The sequence below is a fragment of the Mirounga leonina genome, unplaced genomic scaffold (assembly GCF_011800145.1).
Source record: "Mirounga leonina isolate KUSES-001 unplaced genomic scaffold, KU_Mleo_1.0 Mir_129, whole genome shotgun sequence".
Classification (NCBI taxonomy): domain Eukaryota; kingdom Metazoa; phylum Chordata; class Mammalia; order Carnivora; family Phocidae; genus Mirounga; species Mirounga leonina.
Window position 1 is genome coordinate 37,270,346 of NW_023270323.1, and position 17,207 is coordinate 37,287,552.

General features: G+C 33.8%; 1 protein-coding gene across 2 annotated transcripts in view; it reads right to left on the minus strand.

Annotated features, from left to right (window-relative positions):
• EXOC1 (exocyst complex component 1) overlaps positions 1 to 17,207 on the minus strand; it is a 68,204-nt gene that overhangs the window by 33,678 nt on the left and 17,319 nt on the right. Inside the window, exons 4-9 of one of the 2 annotated variants that reach the window (XM_035004938.1) lie at positions 14,370 to 14,529; positions 9,775 to 9,962; positions 7,482 to 7,709; positions 6,919 to 7,051; positions 6,240 to 6,349; positions 5,427 to 5,480 (exon numbers count right to left, since the gene is read on the minus strand). In XM_035004938.1, coding sequence (XP_034860829.1) covers positions 5,427 to 5,480; positions 6,240 to 6,349; positions 6,919 to 7,051; positions 7,482 to 7,709; positions 9,775 to 9,962; positions 14,370 to 14,529 — 873 coding nt within the window. The remainder of the gene's footprint in view (positions 1 to 5,426; positions 5,481 to 6,239; positions 6,350 to 6,918; positions 7,052 to 7,481; positions 7,710 to 9,774; positions 9,963 to 14,369; positions 14,530 to 17,207) is intronic. The other variant, XM_035004939.1, reaches the window with a different exon arrangement.

Below are 17,207 nucleotides of genomic sequence, written 5' to 3' on the forward strand. Positions count from 1 at the left end.
TTTATTTATTTATTTATTTATTTATTTATTTATTTATTTATTTATTTATTTAGCGAGCACAGGGTGAGGGACAGAGGGAGAGGGAGGGAGAGAGAATCTCAAGCAGACTCTTGTGTTGAGCGCGGAGCCCGATACAGGGCTCAATTTCACGACACTGAGATCATGACCTGAGCTGAAATCAAGAGTTGGATGCAAAACCAACTGACCACTGAATTTAAATTCTTTTAATTTAAAAGAGGTTTATTTTCTCTATCTAATTTATATGCTTTACTACAGACACAAAATAAGAACTTTGGTTATGGATTTTTTAAACAATTTCTTTTAACTACAGAGTATCCAGAAAAAAATTCCTGATCTAAGGCAATGAGGAATTCTCTAGCAATTGAGAAGTACTTTAGAGCAAGAAAGATAGGAGAATAAGACATGCCAAGTACTAAAATCATCGTTGAGTTCCTTCTTCATTAAAGCTTTCAAATCAGCCTGTTGGAGAATTTTCTTCTTCTAAGATTATATCCCCAATTTAAAATGGAGATAAAAAGAAAAATAAGGACCCATTATATAGAAATTCCATATAAAACTATGTAGAATAATCAATATATTTCTAAGATTAAGGATTACTTGAGATTAAGATTACTGAAAAAAAAGATTAAGATTACTGATATTACTTAAGATTAAGATTACTGATACTTAGGAAATTGGACTAGAGAAAGCAGGTAAGTATCAGAAAACTAGACTGACCAATTTAAAATAAGAAAAAGAAAGGGAGAGGCAACACAAGTTCATAGCTATTATAGATGTTATATACAAGGTATACTGTGTACAATCCCTTTCTGTACTTCTAAAATACAAAAAGCTCTAAAACCTCTGTTTAAATTCAGTGCCAAATCTATTTTAATGGCAAAACTTGACCTGTACTGACATGAGGCTATTTATAGTGTTTGGAATGACTATTTATATTTTTTGCTGTAGGAACATTGTGTGCTTAATCACAGGGCCCTGCTCCAGGCCCTCTTGGAGTGGTTATATAATACATAGTATATGTACTATATTACTTTACTAAAATCTGAAAAATTCTAAAAACACAGCTGACCCCAAGAGTTTTAGATAGGGGAGCATGGACCTATGTGAACATTCTTTGTTGGCTGGCTGACTAAATATAAAACAATCACATCTTCCAAAAGAATCATTGTGGACTAAGAGCTACAGTGTTGAAAAATGCAACTATTCTATATATTTGGAATGCCTGGTCACCTACATGTTTTCTGTGAGGTAAAGACTAACAAATATGAAAATAATTAATCATTTTAAATAAAACACACAGTTATTATCACTGGACTATACTTCAACTCTCATTATAGTTGCCAAAGGTTAATTTTTAAAAATTCTTTATTAATAATAATATTAGAAATCTTTCATCATCCCAGTCTTTCTCATTAATTTTTCTCAATGATTCAAGACTCAAAATTATTGTTTATGTTCTTCTGCAACTGTTTATTCAGGCCATTACATGTTAAGTTATATTACTTAATTTAGGGTCAGGAAAGTTCTTCAATTAAAAACCTTCTCCCCTAAAAATGGAAGAACTAATTATTGTTTGTAGAGGATTTTACGATTTATAAAGCTCTTTCACATGTTACTATTCAAAGCTTTCTTTTGCAAACAGCATTTTAAGATCACCATCACCTGAAGAATTGCCTTCTAATATGAAGAACATCATGATCTTCAAACCATTACTATCAAGATAGATTAAATGTGATTAGTGCTAACAGAAGATTTAATTTTAGAGAAACTGTTCTAAAATAACTATAGGAAATAGGAAAATTACATTATTTAAACTGTTTAATTCAATCACTAATATAAGTTACGGTCACTTCTAGAATTCTCATGTGCACACAACTTTATTCTTTATATATTAAAAAAATTAAGACATTGCTTAAAGTTTCTTATTATATCTTAACTATAGGAAACAACTGAGAGTGGGGGAATGCAGTAACTGGGTGATAGGCATTAAGGAGGGCACTTGATGGAATGAGCACAGGGTGTTGTATGCAACTGATGAATCACTAAATTCTACCTCTAAAGCTAATAATATACTATATGCTAATTAAATGGAATTTAAATTAAAAAATAAAGTTTCTTATTATAAATAATAATAAATTAGTAACAATAACAATTTATTGAATGCCTTTTGTCATGTTGGGTGTGCTCTCTTGCTCTTTCTATATATATAAGTTCTAATGTTCACAATAACCTTGTAAAGTACTTTGCTCCTCATTTAAAAAATAGCAAAACTTGGGTGCCTGCGTGGCTCAGTCGGTTAAGGGTCTGACTCTTGCTTTTAGCTGGGGTCATGATCTTGCAGTCGTGGGACTGAGCCCCCTGCCGAGCTCTGTGTTCAGCTAATCTAAGACAGACACATTTTCTACAAACTTAGTACATTATAAATTTTCATTAGCGTATATATTACTAGGATTTGTGGCACAAGGAGGTTAATTAACTTGCTAAAGGTCACCCAGCTAGGAGGTAGCAGAGTCAGGGTTTTGAATCCAGGAAGTTTGGCTCCGCCGCCGTACTCTTAACCACTGTAACTGATTTTCAAACAGAAATGATACACTCATTTCAAATGCTGAATAAATTCTCAAGATTTGGGAACTCTTTCTTTCTGTGTAGTGGCATGTTTATTTTTGTTTTCTTAAAGAAAAAAGAAAGTCTGAACACAGTTCCAACAAACATCACAAAAACTGATCTTAAATAATCCTAACTCTTTCTAAGCTTTTTAACTACAGATCATTAACCTATGTTTAGGAAATGGTGAAACATGCTTAAGGAAACAATTTTTGTGAAATGAACTGAACACTGGTGGTATATTTTACAGGCTTTATTTTACTATAGGATGTTTCTATAAAAATACATTGAAAGAAAAATTCCCAAGCTTAAGCATATAGCAAACCCCCCACAATTTCAGTTTTTCCCAGTTGTACTTTTAGTTCAGTGGATAATCAGTTCTCATCATATTGCAAAAGAAAATGTACAGAATTATGAGGTCTCTGAAGAACCCAAGGGGGACAAAAAAGGCAGAAAAGAGTTATCCTTTCAAACCGAATCTTTCAAAAGACAACCAAAATAGGGTTTTTTTTTTTTTTAAAGATTTTATTTATTTATTTGAGACAGAGAGAATGAGAGAGAGAGAGCACATGAGAGGGGGGAGGGTCAGAGGCAGAAGCAGGCTCCCTGCCGAGCAGGGAGCCCGATGTGGGACTCGATCCAGGGACTCCAGGATCATGACCTGAGCCGAAGGCAGTCGCTTAACCAACTGAGCCACCCAGGCGCCCCCAAAATAGTTTTTTAAATACATACATTTTATGCAAGTATTTCCTCAATTTCGTTAGCCTTAATTTGGCTGCGTGTTTTTGATATCAGAATCCTAATTAGTGTAACTGACCTGATTCTCTAGTTGAATATCTTCTTAGATATATAAATCCCTTGTAAGTGTAAAAATTATAGGTAAGAGTCTATAATTTCAATGGAAGCTGAGTGTGTAAGAAGACCTAGAAGAGTCAAAAGAATCTAGTCAATTGTTAAAAATATTACTCTATTATATGTATATATAGTAAGAAGTGAATATTAAAAAAATGCATTTCAGGTTTTATTAAAGTAATATAGCTATGTGGAAGTACTAATATGAAAGCTGTATCATAGCATGCTCTGGATCAGTGATTCCCAAATGCGAAGATGTTTTTTACTGGCCTATGGCACTAAGAAACAAATAAAATGATGGCAGAGAGTTTCTCATAAAGGGAAATGTATTTAATCTGGAAATCTGAAGTTATATTCTTTTCGTTTAGTGCCAAGACAAAAAGATAGTGAAAGTAGATGGCAGGATTTCTTTTTTAAAGTTTTTATTTGGTAAAATAAAAAATTGGTGACTTAGTAAGTCTCCAAATTTTATTTCTTTTAATTTTACTGATGTATGAATTTTAAAAAGACTGGGAATCAGTGCTCTTAAATTACTGTTATGTTGTGATCAACAGATTATTTCCACTGTATTCTTCTATACAGTAGTTACATAAGTCGAATATACATACATTTGCCAAAAACTGCATTGCAGACTCTGTTCAAGTCTTATTTTATCCATGATGCCATACTTGACTACCTAAATTCTCAGTAAACTTACTTTTGATTAAAACTTTTTAGCACTTGTACATACATATATAAACTATGTATATGTAGTCATACAATTAACAGTTTCATATATGCATTGCTGTAGAGCTTTAAGCACATTAGTCTTAATGCCCTCTTAGAAGCATCTGGAGTGTAGAAGCCATTTCTTATTCTTACATATGGAAACAAGTATTTAAGAGGCACACAATGAAAATCTGCCGATTGACAGAGATATACTATAATATGGTAATCAACTTTTCCCAGCTCATTTGTTCCACAACTGGGAATAGAAAATACCCATGTTTCCCAACTCTTTCGCCAGGTGACCTGATGCACTGAATTCAACACACAGAAAAATCTCTTTTCTGTACTTGGGACACCCTCTTCCACTTTCTTCAGCATATCCTAGGTTGTTGCAACATTCTGGTTTTTCAACATGCATCACTCACATGTAACAATACATATTAGATTTTCAGAACTGGAAGCATTCATAGTAAACAAAGCCATTAGTTTAAAAGGCAAGGAAGCAAAATCATAAATTAACTGCATGTTACAACAAACAATGAAGGGTGCAGAAAGGACTGCTGTTTACCTACAGTAACATTCCAACATTCCAACATTCCAACATTCCCAATGCCCTCTACAAATGTGGGTAACATCACTATCAACAATGTCATTTTTAAAAACTATGGAATTGGGAAGAAATAAATATTAAAATACTAATGCAAAAAAAAATTTGATTATTTCCTGTGTGACTTCTAGATTTACTTTTTTATTGATACTTTTCAGGTCAAGTGAAACATTAAGAGAGTCTTCCCCAATGTCTCCCTTGCACCCTTAGCTAGATGGGCTTCCTTTATGCTCACAGGTGTGACCGCTACAATAATATTTACCCTTCCTAAGTGTATCTCCCTCCCTCCCCTAGACTGTGAGCCACTTGAGGACAGGATCAGCCTCTCACCTATATACCCAAGTAAATGTCTGGTATGTATCCCAATCACCTGGTAAAAGGTTTCTAAATAAATGAAGGAGTGAGTGAGTGAAAGAATAACAGGAAAAGAGGCAAGCAGAAGGAGATGAAATGCCTTTCTGGCCAAAATAAACGTTCTGCTATGGGACATTAAAAAACTGCTATAAATATGGTTAACAGGCAGCTTAGGTCAGTAAAGTTATAATCTTTTAAGATTCTGCTGCTGTTAAGTTTAGCAAACTTTATAGGGAAAAAAAAAAAAGAGAAAAGCTTGAGCCAAATCTGATGTACTCACAGGCACCGAAAGAAAGTAGGACCTGTTATAGAGTTGAAGGAGGGCCTGAGTAAACTAATCAGAAATAAAATATAGTAAATACAATTGTTTTAGAATACTGCAAAGTGAAAACAAGATAAGAATCTAATGTTTCAGACAGCATTTCTTGAACAAAATTTCTCTCAATTTTTTTTTGTCCAATAACCTTAATAAGAGATGAAAAACGTAAGAAACCTGATCTATTATGCCAGATTAAAATGTCTTCTATTCAAATCCCTCAAAGGTACTCTTAATATTGTTAATATTATTATTGCCACAACGTTAATTATAACCTCCTTTTCCATATAAAAATGTAGACAAAGGGTTTATATAAAATTAAATCAAATGGAATTTGTAACTCAGCCATAGTCATTTTTCTCATATATAAAAATATATACAGCCAATGAAACATTTAAAACACTTGAGTCAAGTCCTGGTTCTCACCTCAAAATACTGAAAAATAAAATAGGCTAAGCAGCAAACGTAACAAGTTTGGACTCACTTTTATAAATAAGAACTTATAAATGGTATATGTAATAAGTAAGCATAGTTATTTATTTGATTTCTATAATCAGAGAGTTTTAGCTAGAAGGAACTAGACTGTCTACCTAAGGAGACAGTTGAGGCCCAACATACACCTATGAGCAAATACTTAAAAATCTTATTTAAAGATCTCAAAATTGAATAAACATGTGAAAGAATGTGATCCCAAATAAACACATTACAATTTTTGTGGAAACATATATATCAAAAAGCTACAGAAACATGCCAGTTTTATTACTGAAATAAAATTACCTGTTGAACAAAAACGTTGTTGAGGTGACTGGCCAGTCTCCGGGCAAACTGCTCTCGCAAATCACTGAAACGCTGCTGTTGCTGTCTGACTGCCAGGAGCATGTCATGGCCTGAAACCAGAACAGTTCCTGACTGATTTAACAGGTAAAGAGATTTCTCTGATCTTCAATGAATACATTTATAACAGTATCCACATTTCTGTTTTGAAGACCCCAAAATTTTATTGGTTTATTCATCTGCTTTATAAAAGAAAGGTAAGCAAGAGGAGAAAACAGTGTAGTACAGTGGTTCTCCAAGTGTGGTCCTGCCTCAGCATGATCTGGGAACCATCTCCATGATTCTGAGCAAACTCAAGTTTTGGAACCACTTGCCTAACAAAACCTCCTCATGCTCTCTGGTCTAATCAAAGCATCAACTCTGTGCTAGGTTCTGTAGACTGTACTAGAGAAAAATCATGGTGTTAACTAGAGTCACTGAAGATCAATCACAGGAACTAAAATGAAAAAGTTCTTAGTGCCAACAGAAACACGTTTGGAAAGAAATGAAACTGGTTTGAGGAGCTAATACTACAGTCACCCTAAACCACTTGCCCCATGTATTTCTTGTTAAAAGCTTTATACCAAGTTACAGGTTTAGTCTCAGATTCTTGGTCAGATTTTATCATTTCTAATGAACATACCTGGACGGAGAGCTACATTCATGCACTGCAGAAGGGCATCAGCGGCATTGGTGCAGGCCTCGATGCCTCTAGAAGAAGCAAGATCTCCCTCCTGAAGGGCCTTTATGTGACCTTTGGCCAGGTCCATGTGGTTCTGGAATATATATAAATACACCATTTGCACATGTAATTTTGGGAAATTTACAGGTAAGATGCTACTCAATACTATCATAAGGTCTTTGGAATTATTTTATTTATTTATTTATTTATTTATTTTTAAAGATTTTATTTATTTATTTGAGCGAGAGAATGAGACACAGAGAGCATGAGAGGGAGGAGGGTCAGAGGGAGAAGCAGACTCCCTGCTGAGCAGGGAGCCCGATGCAGGACTCGATCCCGGGACTCCAGGATCATGACCTGAGCCGAAGGCAGTCGCTTAACCAACTGAGCCACCCAGGCGCCCTAGAATTATTTTAAATCTTACTCTCAGAAGGAATTTAGAAAATGTTTACAAATGGGTTTTATATATTATATTTTGTTTTGTTTTGTTTTTGTTGGTGGTAGCAATTTATCAACATACTTACCACAAGAAACTCTATTTCAGACAGGAGTTTTACATTATTAGTGTTACTAAGATGAATTAGGTGGTTGCTTTCAGAGATCTGATCCATTTGTTCTTTTACACTTTGGAGCATTTCCTCATAACTGCTCAGTTTCAACTCAATCTGATCTACCTCCTTTAGAGCCTCATCCAACAACTTCATCAGGATGTTCACTTGCTTTTCAGAGGCCATGATTGATTGGATGTTGGCCTACAAAGTGAAAAACAAAAGTAACTCTTCATATTATTTAAATGTATAAAAGAAGCGTAAGATGAAATATTGCTAAATCCCTTTGATACCTGAATAACAAAGATTGGTATGCATCTAAACATTTATTTCAGTTTATCACTTTATGTTTATGTTCTGTTTTTACACAGTATTTCAAGAAGATACACTTGCCTCCCTATCAAGGTTAGGGACCATGCCTCAGTATTTTATATTTTCTCAGACTGTACAAGTAGGGTTCTGTCCCACAATGTATCATCAGTGTTGATATACTCCCATTTCTTTTTTTTTTAAAGAATTTATTTATTTATTCGACAGAGAGAGCAAGAGTACACAAGCAGGGGGAACAGTAGAGGAATAGGGAGAAGCAGGCTCCCCACCAAGCAGGGAGCCCGATGTGGGGCTCGATTCCAGGACCCTGGGACCATGACCCGAGCCGAAAGGCAGATGCTTAACCATCTGAGCCACCCAGGCACCCTGATATACTCCCATTTCTGACACTTCCAATTCTACCAGCTATAAAAATTTCCTGTACTTCTTAACATTGTTGTAAAATGCTAAAAAAAGTATAACCACCGGTGTAATACCTTAGTCAAGAGGGTAGCAGTGGTATATCAGTGTTTGAAAGATACACTGAACTAATTTATAACTGTAGTACAATTGGTACTTACATGATGTGGAAGAGCCACGACCATAAGACCACATGGCCACAGACTATATATCCATAAGATAGCTCCTTCTATTGTCTTCTTTCTTTTCTCTTTCATTTGCAACTACTGTATGTTTTTTTCCAGGCAAAGCAGGAACAAACCATCATCCCCTTATCATTTTCTAAGTGACTCTGACTATTGATTCTAAATTTCCTGAAATATGGAAGCTGTCAAATCCAACATAAAACTGGGAAGCAAGGTGATAACTTGTAACATACATGCAATATCCATTAGAAAAGAAAATATAAACCACTAAGCCACACTAAGAAGGCAGGTAACAGGGTATGAGGAAAAAACTTGGACCAGACCAGGAATGAAAAGAATTTCATTGGACAGTTGATGCTATAATTTCACACATTATTTTATATGCTATTCATAATAAGTCAACTGTAAGTGCAGCCCAACCATAAGAGTCAGCAGGCCTCTGGGCCACTGAATAGATCTCTCAAGTAGCAGACCTGGGGCTCGACCTTGTCCAGGACAATTTCCACTTAAACAACTTGAAGTTTCTTCTAGGCTTAGCTTCCAGTGAGTTTTATAAACTTGTAAACTTGGACTATTTGTGTAATCTCTGGGCCTGAAGTCAACCTCATAAATTCTGTACCTTTCATGTACAAAATGTCAAAATTCTTTGTCTTTAAAATATTCCTCATTCTCTGAGGGTTTTTCTTAAATGCTTGCTTTGTTTAAACAAAACAAAAAAACACACGTTCTTGTTCTAGATTTTTCTCACATTAGTGGTGTTATTTTTAGTTATGTCTTTTAGCTTTTTACTTTCTAAAGATGTGCATTTAGTTTGTAGACTCAGAAACTGTGCATACAAATTAAAAAGAGCTATCCCAAAACATTTGAGGAGGGGAGCCAAACATCCTTTTCCCCTGGCTCCTTGTTTTCACTATCCTTACTCTGCTCCATTTGAGTAAATGATTCACTTATTTCAAACTAATTTTTCTATTTCTGATTTGTACCCATTTTTTTTTTTTTTGAACCATAAAAATGCTATTCTTTTGCACTGAATTATTCTGTGATGTTTCAGAGGCTGGGGGAAAGCAACCCCAAGTTGGTTTCTGGTCGGCTACTTTTTACTTCCATCGCTTTGTGTCAAGAACCTCCCCAAATCCCCAACCTCACCCAACTGCCTTCACTGGCCTGATTAACAGGAATGGTTCTGTCTTTTGAACAAGAGCAGTGAAAGATAAGCATCTGGTAATGTGCTTACAGAGAGAGACGGCAATAATCACACTATAAAGGCTTAGGTGCTGAGGCAGTAAAATCTGAACATCACCGGTCTTCTCAATCCACTACACATCATTCATTTACAGATTATAAAAAGGTCTTACCCCATCCAGCACCTGCAGCTCTCTGGACAACCTTTCTGCAAAGGCCTCAGCATTAGAGATTGCACATTCACAGCCTTCCATCATTATTTCAATATCCTGCTCTTCTCTTGCATTTAACTCTTGGTATACATCTACTACTTCTTCATCACCTCCTGTCACACTCTGATTTTCTCCACTTGGAACAGACTCTTAAAGAGGGTAAAAATTAAAAATAAAGTAGTAAAAAAGTAGGAAGACAATAACACGGTACTTATAGTCATTTATAAGCACAGGTCACATTTAGTGGCTGAAAAATAGGAAAGGGTGATTCAGAATATTAAAAAAAAAACCTTATTTTTATGAAAAAATGCATGTTAATATGTTTACTGTAACATTTATTATAACAAATACAAAGCATGCAGTCTAATTCGCTCACTTTTAAGTGTTAAAATAGGCTTTAGAACAATTTCCCAAAACATAATTAAACTACAAAAACAAATGCAAAACCAGAAACAAAACATGTGGAAACAAGCCTAATCTTTTTTTCCTATCTGATGTGGTTTTTGCTCTAACAAAACAATGACTATGAATTTAGGGCACATAAAAAATAATTTGCTTTCCTTTTTTTCCCCAGGTAACATTTTTCTTCTGTTCTTTTTTGTCCTTGTTATGTTTTTTTTTTCCAAATAACTTTTAGTTGAAATGAAAAATGTATTCACAATTTATTTTGGGTATTAAAAATATTAAATGGATTTTCCATTTCTTTGTTTAAAACAATTTCACATGCATTAATAAAATTTCTAAAGATCAGGTATAAAAGTTTTCTCAACAAGTCTACACAGTAAGAAGAGCAACAATAGCATGGACGTTTGAAATTACAAAAATTTAACTAGTCTTCATGCTTCTTAACAAAAGACCAAGAGGTCAAATGTAAGGTGTCTTCTGGATAAACGTTTCAGTTCAATTTTTTGAGAAAATACATTTAGTTTGTGGGATTTTATATAAAGCTTGAGGTTAGGAGAGGTAAAGTGAAAAAAAAATTTTTTTTACCCCCTAACTAAAACTCTAAATAAAGTTATTGATTTTCATAAACTTAATGGGACACGATTTAAATCACCACCTCTGGAACTTTAAATATTCATTATTTTGTATACAAATGAAATACTTACATTCAGCATGACTTGACATACGTTAATTTGTTCTAGGGAAAAAAACAACTAACTCAAAGTAATAAATGATTTACTCTTAAGAATGATAATTAGGCAGATTTAGATAATGTCCCAGAAAAAAAAAAGGAGGGGAATAAAACTTTTGGTACAGGCAATTACAGATTACAGTATATAAATAGTTCTTTAGACAGGTATCACCTAGCTCCCTGGCCTTTGAACGAGTCCATTTTAGCTCACATCTGACAGTTTATTAGCCACTAGGGGGCAGGGACTGCCCAAATCATTCTGTACAGCTCCTTACACAAGCAGTTTATTTAAAATAAATAAATATTTTAAACGACCATAACTGCATCAGAAGTATTTTCTCTTCCATGAAACAGTCCTTTGGAAGTCAATAATGAATCCTTTCGTTAATTTTATTACTATATGGATTTTGTGGTAATAAACTTGTCCCTATGCACAATTTCATAAAATATGCAACCAACAATACATAACAATGGCAAGTAATAAAAAATATATGGAATAGAATAAAAAGAAAAGGTGTTACGCACCTTCTGTAACTTTAGGCAGTTCTGGAGAGTAAAAAGTATGAAAAAAGCAGAGGAAAGTAAGCAAAGAATATTAGCTGGGTAGAAAAGTATACAGGTTTAAAATTTTAAAATACTACCCATATTTCATTTGAACTTCTGGTACATCAAAGTTTAAAAGACAACGTCCAAATCAAGTACAAAGTGGAAAGATCCACAGAAACTAAATTTCCAGAGTTAATTCTCTTATTCTTTTTCTGACAATGACTAAAAATACATTTATCTTTCTATTTTTTCTTTCTTTTAAGAGACAACACTGACTAGTCCTTGGAGAAAACTGGGAAATAGATCACTTCCTGAGAATTATTTTTAGGTCAGCTGTGACTCATGCATTTAGTCTAGTTATTTTCACTCAAGGCCCCAAAACTTTACCCAGACATTCCCTCACAATAGATTAGTCATAAAACACTGTTAGAAAGGAAGAGATTGAAACCATTTAAAAAGAACACATGAGTTATCTGTTCAAGCTGGCTTTTAAGGATTTAAGTCAAAGATTTCTTTTTTAAAATCTGGTTATAAGAATGAAAAAGAAAAAGCCAAACAAAAACTTGACTCTACTTCAACTGCTAACAAAATCCTCCTTTAAAAATCTTAAAAGCCTTCTGCTGAGAAACCCCACTTACTAGCATAAATACTCAGTTGTCACCGATAAAAACCACTAAAGTTGCCACTGTTAGCATTCACAGTGAAGTCTTACTGGGATGATTACTTATCTCTTAAAAGGATAATTTCTTATTTGTTTTCTAACATCACCCAAAGCTTAGACACATTTATTGTTTTTTTAAATGGGAATCAACGGCTATGATTTCAAAATCCATTAAAACATTTAAACAAATTTGCAGATATTAAGAAAACTATTCTCTGGACTCCACTAAACCAAAACAACAGTTACTGATTTATGGAAAATGATTTTCACAGTGAGATCCTTAAGGATCTTCACAGTATTCCTAAAATTGATCTGAATTAGGGGTAACTTTTATAAACATGAAAATGTCTACACATTGCTTTAGGCCTTATAAAATTAAATTTTTTTTTTTTTTAAGCTAGGCATTCTAAAAACAGCAATATTCTTCTCATTGATTAGGGTAAAATTTCTTAATGAGGGAAACCAGGTAGGGTATGTATTTTCCCATACTGTTGGCTCAATGAAATATATTGGTTTAAAACACACCATAGGCAACGAGTAACATCTGGAGATACACAATATTTAAAAACAGAATAGCAATCATTCCCTCATCAAAATGTTCAACCCCGAAATGGTAAAAAAAATAAATAAGTAAAATAAAATAAGAGCCGTTCAAAACAAATTAAACCACTATTCAAGGCATGAAAAATTACCATCAATTTCTTGAAGGTCATTCCCTTAACATACTCAATTGCCAAGACACTGGGGTCTAACGTTGGTGAGATGTCAACCCCGAGGGCTACTCCAGGGCTCCACTGGGGGGAGTAGCACAGGGCCTGACAGATGTGACTTGCCTCTGCTGGTTTCAAGCATCAAACCTGAAACCAATAATGGGCTTACTGATTACTAAGTGTTAGGAAGGAATACTATATTTCAGGGAAATATCCACAGGCAAACAGAAAAGGAGTAAGTAAAACAGAATAGAAAAAGGACAGAGGTAATTGGCTAAGTAAATGAATAGTCTGAAGTATCTGAAATGGCCATTTTTATAGGTCAAAATGGTTGAATATTGGCTATTTCCAGTTTAACGGAATAGAATGAAGCTCCTATTTTAAAATGCTAATATACAACTTAGGACAAATCTAAGTTTTCTTTCTAATATATATTATTTGGAATAAAACTTTTTTTATTAATAAGAGGAGCAACAACTCTATTCATCTGCATACTAGCTGTTATTTCAACTGCTTTCTTTGAGATAAAGAATACAACACAAATTGTATCCACAAGGCATACAGAACCATTTTCTTACAGTGTTTATGTCTTTATGAAAGAAATTTTTAAAGAATAAAATCTCATTGTACATTTTTAATAAATAACAGTAGTTTTCATCTTATAACACAAAATAATCCACAGTAACATCCCTGAAGATATACGGACCAAAAAAACCCTATTTAACTTTCTATCTAAGGATTTTATCCTGATAATATAATAAGAGCTAATATTTATTGAGTACTTACTATATATCTGGCATTGATCTCATCACTTCCATATATTAAGTAATTTAATCCTCACAACAACCCTATGGAGTGGATACTACTAATTATCTCTATTTCTGAGATAAAGAAAACTGAAACATAGAATAGTCCAAGGTCACATACTGGTAAGCAACAAAGCCAGGATTTGAACCCAAGCAGTCTGACTTGAGTTATATTTTTAACCACTGTACCTATACTCTGCACAAAAATACAACTACAAGGATATTCATGTCAAAATTATTTAAAATAAGCAAAGATTGGAAATTTTAAAATAAATGATTAGTTAAATAAATTAAGGTATATTCATATAATGGAATATTATGGTACCACTAGAAAAAATGTTGGGGTAAATATTTAATAACATGAAAAATGTTCATTATAAGAAAAAGTATGTTAGAAAACAGAATGTGAATTTATTTTAAGAAAGTATTTAAATATGCATAGAAAAAAGATTGGAAGACTAACAAAACATTAACAGCAGTTATCTCTGAGGATTAAGTTTATAAGTGATTTTTATTTATTTAGTTTAATGTATCAATTTCTATAATGAACAAGTATCACTCCGCAATAAGAAAAATTATTTTTCAACTCCTTTGCAATATAAGGTAAATCAGTGTACTAATCATTTTGAGTAACGTCAAATTATATATTCACTTTTAGATATACTTGATTTTACATAAGCATTTCTATTTAACTTTACCTTCCAAGAGCTGTGAGCTAACATTGACAAAATCAATTTTCTTTCGGAGATATCGCTGATTCAATTTCCAAATGCATGAAATAAATGCATTCTTTTCAGCGGTGCTGCTGGCAACCCATTTATATACTTTTTCAAAATGTAAATCAAATTCAGGATTTTCCTGAAATAAAAATATACAAAAGATATATTGTTTTGGATCATATCCCTTTTTCATTATTATAAAGTCTATATTTCAATAAAATGAAAAGAAGTTGAAGCTGTTCTTTAAAAAAAAATCTCCATTAAAAATCAGCTAAGTGACTTACAGAGAATGGTTCAGAGAATTCAATTTATAGGAAAAACCTTGTTTACCTCCGAAAAGAAGCTGGATAAAAAAACAACACAGTGTTTCGGTAATTTCCTTCCTATGCCCCTTAAGTATATGAGTAGAAGTATAGGATGTCTAGGTAAAAACTTTGTGTCCTGTCTTCCTAGTCTATAAGATGACAATGGTCTCCAGTTTTGACGTGGACCTAATTTTTCTTTTTAAATTGCATATGGGATTTTAGAGTTACACCTATTCTTTGATGATGATGCACTATTATTTGTAACTGTGATCTGACACTAAGTCCTTAGTAAAGAAGATATCTTCTAATTATAACATAGGAGAAAAAAGACAACCTACATCCTGGTGTGGTTTCCAAGAACAAATGAGCTGAAAGCAGGGACTGATTCTGTTTTCAATTCTGAAAAGAGAATGATCGAAGGTGCCTCAAAAATAAAAAATGCTGGCTAGCCTTGAAGTTCTTTCGAATGACAAAGAAGCTCAACCTGTGGGAGAAGTGCAGTATGCTCTCTGTCTCTTAAGCCACCTTGCAGCTATGATTTCATACCAGGCTAATATTTCCCACGTGAATGTAGAATCACTTGACTGCTATCTAAAACATGAAAACATATGAATGTATTGTATGCTTTTCTTCACATCCAAGGAATTAAAAATAGATTAAAATGTTCTTAATGTCCAATGGAAGGCTAATAATATATCCGATTCATACAAAGTGTCATTTGGGGGGAAAATGTAAATAAATGCCTTAAAGGAAAGGGAGAGGATATCAGACTTTTACTGTGAACAGTTGGGATAATTTAGGGATCAGTACAATAATCACGTTACAGTTGCATGAAACTACTAATTAGCTCAATAAGCAGAACTGAAACATCAAAAGATTAAAAATCTGTATTTCCAATGAAGAGGTAATTGCATTATCACTTACAAAAAAAAATCTAAGAGTATTGGCAACTAATCTAAAACTTGATGGGAAATTATCTCTTCCCTGGGAATATTTCCCATAATGCCATAAAAGAAGCTGAGTGCTCCAGTGGCAACACTCACACAAATCAATGTGTGACACTAAATGGCTAATGTTAGGCTATGTATAAAAATTTTATGTTTAAAAAAAAAAATTTTATGTTTTATATCCATATATAGTGTGCACACGCCAAGGTGCCTACATAAAATGAAAAAAAGAAAACAACAACATCCATTAAGAAAGCCAGCAATGAAGCATCAGCGTGAGAAAGCATTCAAATAATCACCAGCAATGTTAGTGAATTATGCAAGTCAGTGGGGTTATAAAGTGCAAAACTATTGAAGGAAAAAGGCTCTTTAATAAATACGCATTTCTAAAAAGCCCTTACCATATTTTCTCTTAAACAGAAACCTACTGAGGGAGGAGGAGCAAGATGGCAGAGGAGTAGGAGACCTAAATTTTGTCTGGTCCCAGGAACTGAGCTGGATAGGGATCAAACCATTCTGAACACCTACGAACTCAACAGGAAATCGATGAAAAGAATAGCAGCAACTCTCTGAACAGAAAAGCGACCACTTTCTGGAAGGTAGGACGTGTGGAGAAGTGAATCCAAGGCGATATTTGGGAGGATAGACGGCGGGGGAGGGGGCTTCAGTCAGTGGCTACCGGCAAGTGATAGAGCCCCGGAGCACAAAATTGGAACTTTTAGAAGTCGGCGCCGCTGAGGGACATATCACTCCAGTGGCTAAGGGGGGGGGTGGAACCCTCGTGGGACAGTGTGGTCTCAGGACCACATTTACAAAAATAAGGGTAAATACAATGAAGGGATGGAATATGACTGTGAAGATGAAAATTAGAAAAGTGCTAGGGGAATACTGCACATATAATTCATGGCTTTTTTCCCATGATTCTTTAGTCTTTCAAAGTTAATTTTTTTAATTTTCTTTTTTTTTCTTTTTCCCTTTCTCTCTCTCTCTTTTATTTTTTTTTAGGTCACAGTCCAGCTTTTTCTTTTTCCCTTTTTCAACCAACATCTTATCAATCCCTTTTTAAAAAATCTTCTTTATTTTTCATTTTTAGAGTCATATTCTATCCCTTCACAGTAGTTAACCTTATTTTTGGTATATATATAAGTTGTTCTCTCTTTAAAATTTTGGGATACAGTTTCTTCTAACAGACCAAAATATACCCTAAATCTCTAGTGTACGGCTTTGTTCTACTCTCCTGCCTGATCACATTCTCTCCCCCTTTTTTTTTAAATTTCTCTTCTTTCCTTTTTCAACCAACTTCTTATCTTATCAATTCCTTTTATAAAATCTTTTATAATTTTCATCTTCACAGTCATACTCCATCCCTTCATCATATTAATACATATTTTTGTAAATATATAAGCTTTTCCTTCTTTAAAATTTTGGGAGGCAGTTTCTTCTAAAAGACCAAAATACGCCCAAAATCTAGTATGCCGCACTGATCTATTCTCCAGCCTGATCATATTTGATCATATTCTCTTTTTTTTCTTCCTTTTTTCTTTCCCTTTCTTTCCCCCCGGTTT